At 33.5% G+C, this 10,246-nt stretch overlaps 1 protein-coding gene across 1 annotated transcript; it reads left to right on the top strand.

Moving 5' to 3' along the window:
• The first annotated feature begins 1,228 nt into the window (after positions 1 to 1,228).
• LOC140609388 (olfactory receptor 2T33-like) lies at positions 1,229 to 2,173 on the top strand. Its single transcript, XM_072784734.1, has one exon. It carries the CDS (start codon positions 1,229 to 1,231, stop codon positions 2,171 to 2,173), a length of 945 nt encoding a protein of 314 aa, XP_072640835.1.
• The last annotated feature ends 8,073 nt before the right edge of the window (positions 2,174 to 10,246 follow it).

Genomic DNA, 10,246 nt, shown 5'->3' with positions numbered 1-10,246 from the left:
CTTGCACTTGGCAGGATGAGCACTGGGTGTTATGCTATATGTTGGCAAATTGAACTCCAATAAAAAAAAATTTTAAAAGTAAATAAAAATAAAATAAAAAATCAGGTAAATAAAAATATTTATTTATTTATTTATTTATTTATTTATTTATTTTTCTATAAATTTATTTTTTATTGGTGTTCAATTTGCCAACATACAGAATAACACCCAGTGCTCATCCCATCAAGTGCCCACCTCAGTGCCCACCACCCAGTCACCCCCACCCCTCCCGTCCTCCTCCCCTTCCACCACCCCTAGTTCATTTCCCAGAGTTAGGAGTCTTTCATGTTCTGTCTCCCTTTCTGATATTTGCCACTCATAATGGATAAAGAAGATGTGGTTTATGTATACAATGGAATATTACTCAGCCATTAGAAACGGCAAATACCCACCATTTGCTTTGATGTGGATGGAACTGGAGGGTATTATGCTGAATGAAATAAGTCAGTCGGAGAAGGACAAACATTATATGGTCTCATTCATTTGGGGAATATAAAAAATAGTGAAAGGGAATAAAAATATTTAATAATAAGAAAATAACATTTATCAACTATCACACATATTATCTTTCCTCATTAGAGAATTTGTTTACTTATTCTTACCTGTTGTATTCAGAGTATTCTAACCCACATTAAAACAACTTTAATTTTCATTTATTAAAGAAAGAACTGAAACAATAATTTGAATATGTTACGATTTTCAAAATTTAAAAAGGATCTGTGAGTCAAACAAATGTAAATGACAAACTTTTGTGTTTATTTTCTCAAATGGTTAATATTGGTTTCAGGAAAGCACAATAATGACAATACAAATAATGATACAAACAATACAAATAATGATACAAGTAGCAATACAAATCATATTGTAAATTTTAAGTTTTTACTATTTACAACATAGACCTTGATAGTTGTCTTCTACTTTTGATACATTTGATCTATTATCTCAGTCAACCAATGAACTTTAGTGTGAAGTATAGCCTTACCTCATTTACAACATTAAAAAGTTGAGCTATGGAGAAGAGATATTAAGTCAAGAAAAGCCATTTTAACTAGGAAGTAGAACTTTGAATAAAGACCTTGGATTCAATATGTAATACTTGTCTAAAACTGTATTGAAGTTAAGATCTTTAGATGATAAAAACTCCTTCCTTTTCAATTTTTCCATTTGCAGCATCCCAGCTGCAGAATTCATGGAGAAGAGCAACACAACCATAGATTTCATTCTCCTAGGACTCTTTAATCACACAAGATCCCACCTTTTTCTCTTCATTGTGGTGATGACAATAGCCATTGCTTCCCTGAATGGAAATGCCCTCATCCTTCTCCTGATTCTCCTGGATTCCCGGTTCCACACACCTATGTACTTCTTACTAAGCCAACTCTCTCTCATGGACATGACGTTGGTCTCCACCATTGTGCCCAAAATGGCAGCTGACTACTTGAGTGGCAAGAAGTCCATATCCCCTGCTGGCTGTGGATTGCAGATCTTTGTCTCACTCACACTGGGCGGTGGAGAAAGTTTCCTCTTAGCATCCATGTCCTATGACCGCTATGTGGCTGTTTGCCACCCACTGAGATACCCTGTTCTCATGAGCTGGCAATTATGCCTGAGAATGACTGTGGGGTCTTGGTTCCTTGGGGCAGCTGATGGGCTCATGCAGGCTGCTGCCACCCTGAGTTTTCCATTTTGCAGGGCTAATGAAATTGATCATTTCTTCTGTGAGGCCCCCATACTGGTGCGTTTGGCTTGTGCTGACACGTCAGTCTTTGAAAATGTCATGTACATCTGCTGTGTGTTAATGCTTCTGGTCCCCTTTTCCCTCATCCTGACTTCCTATAGTCTCATCCTCTCATCTGTTCTTCAGATGCGTACTACAGAAGCCCGCAAGAAGGCTTTCTCCACCTGCTCCTCACATCTCTCTGTGGTGGGACTCTTTTATGGAGCTGCTATTTTTATTTACATGAGACCCAAATCATACAGGTCAGATAACCATGATAAAGTGGTCTCAGCCTTCTATACGATTTTCACCCCTGTGTTGAACCCCCTCATCTACAGTCTAAGGAATAGTGAAGTCAAGGGAGCCTTGAAAAGATGGTTGAGGAAATGTGCAAATGTAAAACCCCAGTACACTTAGTTCTATTCTTCAAGTTACCCAGTGCCAAATGAATCTGTTTCTGTATTTGTTAACATTTTAGACATATTGTAATTATCTCTCTTTTAGTAATGCATGAAGATAATGTTAAGTACATTGATCAGTATAATAGTTAAGTTGTTAAAAATTAAGTGAGTCTACTACACTGAGGTACTGTTTCTTGAACATTGACTATTTGTTTTGCTCCCAGATAAGCACTTTTATAGATTATTTTGCATTCTATAACAGCCGTATAAGTGCTTTGATTCCCATTTTCTAATGAGAAATTAGAAGCAAAAAAAGTTAAATATTTTTCCAATACACACAGTATATGTTAAAATGTGACTCCAAATCTTGTCACCTCACTTGGTATATTTTATTTCTGTCCATTTATTTTGACCACTGTGTTTTCTATGTCTTTGTCCTATGCATTTTTAAGAAATAAATATAGGGATTCCAACAAAGTCAAACAAGAACATTAATTTTACCTATAATTTAAAATGCAGGCCTATAACAAAGGGGAAATTGTGTGACTTAAAATGAGTATCATATTGTCACTATCATAAAAATTTTCTTCCACAGTCTCTTTATTTTGCTTTGAATGCAAACATTTTTATTTCATGCAATTTTTCACTTAAGTCATATTTTATATGTATAAAATTCCCAGGCTCCACTTGGAATGGCTAATCTGTTATGAAGTACACCATGGCTAAACTCACTTTTCTGGAAGCAGATAGTGTTCATGATGTTTAAAAGTTATGTTGACTTACGATGGACATTGCATCGATGAATATAAACTCAGATGCATAAATATGCATAGTCTTAATAGAATATCTGATGATACTGGATTATCAAAACTGAGTAAGAATTGACCACGAGTTTCTTACAAATTATGCAGATCACCTTACTTCTGCAAATGGACAACAACTAGAGCCAATCTCATAAAAAATATGGGCACTCCTCAAGGTTTGGTGACTTAGAAAAGAGAAGAAGCAAGACTATTTCTTCTGTATATCTGTTAGATGAAGACACGAGCCAGAGAGATAAGGCAGAAAGCTGTCATCTTCAAAGCCAAATTGTAACTGAAAATTACATTACAAGTTTATTTAGTGAATTTTATGACAGAGACTAAATTTACTGCAGTTGTAAAAAACTTAAGAAATACATTATTTTATATATAAAGAGAGAACTTCAAAAAGAGCTTCTAGGAACAATGAACCTCTATACTACTGCCTGAGATATGAATGGCATTTCACATTTTAGAGCAATATGGGATATTTCCAGCTACATGTAGAGATGCAAATACTAATATCATGTGTATATTTATGATAGTACCTTAACCACTGCATGTAGATCTGGACCTCCTATCTAGAGAGAATCATCAGGAAACTCTACACTCCTGGGAAGATTTGAGAATATCAGGTGAGAGCAATCATCTTTTTTTTCAATCAGAATATCAGGTGAGAGCAATCATCTTTTTTTTCAATCATCTGTTTAAACAAAGAGTTTATTTGTCTTATTTATTTTCTACTTACTCAGGATGAAACAAAGGAAGAGACATACTTGGTAATTTTATATCAGTTATGTGATCAGAATGTTTTTCTTCCCTTGAAATGGAAGAATTTCATAGATGTAAATGCAGTCATGGAAATTGTATTATTTTTGCCAGATTCACTGATCATCAAAATGGCAAGTAAGCCCATATAATTTGATAAGGATAAAATATATCAATGAGACAATTATTGAGCCTGACCTATAATAGGAAAAAGGAAAAACAAACAAAATGGATAAGCATTATCTCCAAAGAAATGTAAGAAATTAATAAATATTAACCAGATAATTGTAAAAATAGCAACACACTTCAGAGAAATAATATTAATGACCAGTAATCTGACCAGAAAGGAGCCTTTTCCAAAAAAGACATCCAGATGGCTAGCAGATACATGAAAAGATGCTCAAAATTAATAATAATCAGAGAAATACAAGTCAAAAATATGTTGAGAAACCACCTCACACACATCAGAATGGCTAAAATTAACAAAACAAGAAACAGGAGGTGTTGGCAAGGATGCAGAGAAAGGGGAACCCACCTACACTTTTGGTGAGAATACAAACTGTTGCAGACACTCTGGAAAACAATGTAGAGATTCCTCAAAAAGTTAAAAATAGAACTATCTTATGATCCAGCAATTGCACTACTAGGTATTTACCCAAAGGATACAAAAATAGTGATGTAAAGGGATATATGTATCCTGATGTTTAAATAGCATTATCAACAGTAGCCAAGTATGGAAAGAGCCCAAATGTCCATTGTCTGATGAATAGATAAGGAAGATGTAAGGGGAATATAATATATAAAGGAATATTACTCAGCCATCAGAAAGAATGAAATCCTGCTATTTGCAAGATATGAACGGAGTTAGAGTGTATTGTGCTAAGATAAATAAGTTAGGCAGAGAAAGACAAATACCGTATGACTTCACTCATGTGGAATTTAAGAAACAAAACATGAATATATGGGAGGAGGGGAAAAAAGGAAAAAGAGAAGTAAACAAACCATAAAATATTGAGATTTTTAAAAGATTTTTATTTACTCATGAGAGACACACACATGGGATGGGGGAGAATCAGGCTCCCTGTGGGAAGCCTGATGCAAGACTCAATCCCAGGACCCTGGGATCATGACCTGAAACAAAGGTAGACTCTCAACCATGGAGCCACTCAGGTGCCCAACCGTAAGAGACAGAAAATGCTCTGCATCACTTGCCATCAGGGAAATACAAATCAAAACCACAATGAGATGCCACCTCACACCAGTGAGAATGGGGAAAATTAACAAGGCAGGAAACCACAAATGTTGGAGAGGATGCGGAGAAAAGGGAACCCTCTTACACTGTTGGTAGGAATGTGAAATGGTGCAGCCACTCTGGAAAACTGTGTGGAGGTTCCTCAAAAAGTTAAAAATAGAACTGCCCTACGACCCAGCAATTGCACTCCTGGGGATTTACCCCAAAGATACAGATGCAATGAAATGCCGGGACACCTGCACCCCGATGTTTATAGCAGCAATGTCCACAACAGTCAAACTGTGGAAGGAGCCTCGGTGTCCATCGAAAGATGAATGGAAGAAGTGGTTTATGTATACAATGGAATATTATTCAGCCATTAGAAATGACAAATACCCACCATTTGCTTCAACGTGGATGGAACTGCAGGGTATTATGCTGAGTGAAATAAGTCAATTGGAGTAGGACAAACATTATATGTTCTCATTCATTTGGGGAATATAAATAATAGTGAAAGGGAATAGAAGGGAAGGGAGAAGAAATGGGTAGGAAATATCAGAAAGGGAGACAGAACATGAAGACTCCTAACTCTGGGAAACGAACTAGGGGTGGTGGAAGGGGAGGAGGGCGGGGGGTGAGGGTGAATGGGTGATGGGCACTGAGGTGGGCACTTGACGGATTGAGCACTGGGTATTATTCTGTATGTTGGCAAATTGAACACCAATAAAAAATAAATTTATTATTAATAAAAAAGAGACTCTAAAAATAGAGAACAAATTGGATCACTTAGGTGGCTCAGTTTATTACCACCCAACTCTTGGTTTTAGTTCCTCATCTCAGATTCATGTAGTCAAGCAATGCAGAGCCTGCTTGAGATTCTTTCCCCTTCCTCTCTGGCCCCTCTGCTCCTTCCCCTTCTTGCACGCTCTCTTTCTTTCTGTAAAATAAATAAATCAAATCTTAAAAAAAGAAAAAGAGAACAAATTGAGGGTTGATGAAGAGAGTTGAGTGGGGAATGGGCTACTTGAGTGATGGATGTTAAGAAGGGCAATTTTTGTGATGAGCACTGTGGTGTTTTGTGTAAGTGATGAATTACTGAATATCACTTCTGAAACCAATATTGACATGTAATATGTACTGCAATATATCCTTGTTGTCCAGTTTATTTGGAATACAAAAATATTGTGTAATAATAACAAGGATGTGTGATATGATGCTGAGCAAACATCTTGTAGGAAGCGAAACATTAATTCTGAATGAATTACCACATATCATTTATTCCTTGATGTTGAAATACTACAATAAAATGCTACATTCAATAATTTTTCTCTCAATTAAATTTAAAGAATTATAAGAGAATAAGACTAGAGAATAATATGCCAACTATGAGATCTCTTATCAGTCTCAAACATAAGTCATTCTAAAATCATACAGCACAGGAATTGCTACTACATTTTGGTCCAGGAAAATTGTATGCTTTAGCCTTCAATCATTTGAAAATTATTTATGAGAGTATATTTGACTGATACACAGTTTAGTGTATATGAATTCATGAAGTAATTTATGCTTATAAATGATTATGTATATATACATATATATATATATATTTCTATACAATTTATATATGTAGATTATTATATGTAAGACCCAACCACCATGCTATGAGAAGCACAAGAAGCTTGAGGAAGGGCCAACATGAAAAAAATAACCTATCTAGCTTGGTGAGCCCCCAGTCATCAATTAGCACCAACTCACTGTCATGTTAATGACCATTTTTGAGGTGGATCTCTAACTCCAGTTGAGTTGTCCCAATTGACACAAAAATCGTTGGTCCATAAAGCCCTGCCCAAACAAGAGTTTCATGAGAATAATAACTTAGTATTGCTTTAAAACACTGATATTTGGAGTGACTTGTTAACCAAGAATATTAACTAAAATATATTTTGATACTTGGAAGTGGCATTGGACCCCAAAAGGATACTGAAATTATGTCATGTTGTCATAAGATCAAGTAGCAGGAAGAAAACAAAACAAAACAAACAAACAAAAACCCAAGAAACTGTTAAGAGAAACATAAGGACCTTGAAAAAGTTGTTGCTGAGGGCTCAAAGGGAAGTTTAAAAAAATCCTTTAAGCCTGGAGGAAAAGGAAATTTTTTTATAGAGTGAAAAGAAGTCTGTGTCAGCACCTAAAATATTAAAGGAATTCAAAGAACTCAATGATATAGTTAATATTTCTGGAGGAAATATTGAAAACTCTACCAGGATTTTCATATTAGAATATGAAAGAATTGATATATATAAATATTTATATATACTATAAATAGAATTGATATATATAAAAACATTTATATATATTATTTATATATTTATATATCAATTACAGTAATATATTATTACTATATTACTATATTATATAATATTAATATGTAATATATACATAAATATAATATATAATATATTCTGTATTATGATATATTATGAATATATGTAATATATTATATATTAATACAACATATATTAATGTAATTCATATGTTACTAATTAATTAATATTAATATATTAATATAATTCAGGGTGTGCTGGATTAAAAAACTAATATCTCTCTCATCAAGGAAGTCTCAAATTAAGAATGGTTCTCCAACCAAAGATTAAATACAGAGTGGGTCTGTAAATAATATTTTAAAATACTGAATTATCTAAGACCCTATAAATCTTTGTAGGCAGACAATACACCCTGTTAGAAACTTAAAGTGATGTCTTATGGACTACTTTCACTGTAAAATGTCACTTGTAATGAATATTTAGGGAATTGTAGGACAACATTTTCATAGGAATCCTAAGATAGAGAAATGCGTATCTGAAGGAGATTTGTAGTTGTGCCTTTTAGCATAAAGAAAGAGCCCAAATAAATTTCATAGAAATCCTACCATGTTTGTAGGCAAATTAATAATAACAATAATAATAATAATAATACTTAGTAATTATTATTATTAATTATATTTTTAGGAGAAGCACTTCTGGCTTGGATTTAAGAGTAAGCAGAATGAGATACAGAAATACTAATCTATCATATTACTTCAAGCAATATATTTTTTCCCTGAAATTTATAAGAAAGATAAAATATCATTACAAAATTACTTCACAAAATGTAGAACCACTGCACTAATAAATAAATTTTATATTATCTGTTTGGAAATGCATTTACATTAAAAAGGATATCTTACATCTCCAGAGTTGATAATATTTCTTAGATATTTTACAAACAAAAAAGAATAACATTATTCATGAAAAAAAATTTAGAATTTGATATAAAGTAGCCAGGAGTTGCCATCTGGGATCAGTCATGTAGGATCCTGTGCCCTTGTAAATTAGACTCACTCTTTCAGGCACAGCTAGCCAGTCTATAAGAATACTATTCTTACAGTTTGAAAAAATAATTAAAATTAAATTTAATTTGAAATCATGAAGATGAAATTAAATTTACCATCTGACTGGATGGCCAACTAGGTACATGATCAATCCACAGAGTTAGAGAAATAGAATGAACATGAAATATCTATATATGATAGCTATACATCTAGATAGATAGATAGATAGATAGATAGATAGATAGATAGACCATGTACAGGCATACCGTAATAAAGTGGTCCAGTTTCTGAAGGGGCACCTGCACTCAAATATTTATAGGAGCAATAAATATTTGCATGTGGAAAATATTGGCTATTTTCCATAATAGCTAAACTATGGTAAGGGTTCAGATGTCCATCAACATATGAATGGATAAAGAAGATGTGATCTATATAGTAATATTACTCAGACATCAAAACAAAGAAATGAAGATGAGGTATAATGTAATATTACTCAGACATCACAAAAATGAAATCTTGCCACTTGCAATGATATGGATAGATCTAGAATGTATTATGCTAAGCAAAATAAGTCAATCAGAGAATGTCAATTATTATATGATTTCACTTATATGTGGAATTTAAGAAACAAAAAAGAGGAGCATAGAGGAAATCAGGAAAAATTAAACAAGACATAATCAGAGAGGGAGACAAACCTTAAGAGACTCAATCATAGGAAACAAACTAGGGCTTACTGGATGGGAGGTGGGTGGGGCAATGGCGTAATTGGATGATGGGCATTAAAGAGAACACTTGATGAAATGAGCATTGTGTATTATATGCAATTGATGAATCACTAAATTCCATCTCTGATACTAATCACTCTTTGTCAATTAAATTGTATTTAAATTTAAAAAATAAAGAATATTCAGTTACAGCAAAATAAATAAAAAGGCAGAGATAATAACAAAGAATTCTAGGATAATATCAAAAGGTATGGCATATGCATAATGGAAACATTGGAAGAAAAAGGAAGAGTAGAGCAGAAGAAATCTTTGAAGAAAATGTCTAGAAATTCTTAAAACTAATTTTAAACACACACATTAAACCACACATCCAGGAAGCTCAGACAACATAATGGAAGATAAATACCAAAAATTGGCATCTAGGTATATGATACTCAAATTATATAAAAACAAAATAAATAAAAATAATCTTTTTAATAAATTTTTTATAAATTTATTTTTTATTGGTGTTCAATTTGCCAACATATAGAATAACACCCAGTGCTCATCCCATCAAATGCTCCCCTCTGTGCCCGTCACCCAGTCACCCCCACCCCCCGCCCACCTCCCTTTCTACCACCCCTAGTTCGTTTCCCAGAGTAGGAGTCTCTCATGTTCTGTCTCCCTTTCTGATATTTCCTACTCATTTTTCTCCTTTCCCCTTTATTCCCTTTCACTATTGGTATATGTATACAATGGAATATTACTCAGTCATTAGAAATGACAAACACCCACCATTTGCTTTGACGTGGATGGAACTGGAGGGTATTATGCTGAGTGAATTAAGTCAATCGGAGAAGGACAAACATTATATGGTCTCATTCATTTGGGTAATATAAAAATAGTGAAAGGGAATAAAAATAATCTTGAAAGGAGTCAAAAAAATCTTACAAGGATAAATTTTATAGCAGACATATTGTTAGAAATCATATAATTAAGAAAGGAATGCACAGAAATTTTTGCAGTAATTAGAATATATACTAAACTTGTATGTTATGTGAATTATCCACAAAAAAGTAAGAAAAAACTAAAAATTTTATCAGGCAAAATGAACAAAAATTGTGGAAAAAGGAAAATGGTAATTTGTGGCAAGTAATCTGCACTACAGCTGAAATGATGAAATGTTATTTGATGATGGAATTATATAGTTAAGAAC

This window comes from Canis lupus, chromosome 18 (genome assembly GCF_048164855.1).
Source record: "Canis lupus baileyi chromosome 18, mCanLup2.hap1, whole genome shotgun sequence".
NCBI lineage: Eukaryota > Metazoa > Chordata > Mammalia > Carnivora > Canidae > Canis > Canis lupus.
This window is presented reverse-complemented; position numbering and strand designations above follow the sequence as displayed.

What these genes read in the sequence shown, in the direction of transcription:
- LOC140609388 (XM_072784734.1), top strand. Translation starts at nt 1,229, where the DNA reads ATGGAGAAGAGCAACACAACCATAGATTTCATTCTCCTAGGACTCTTT.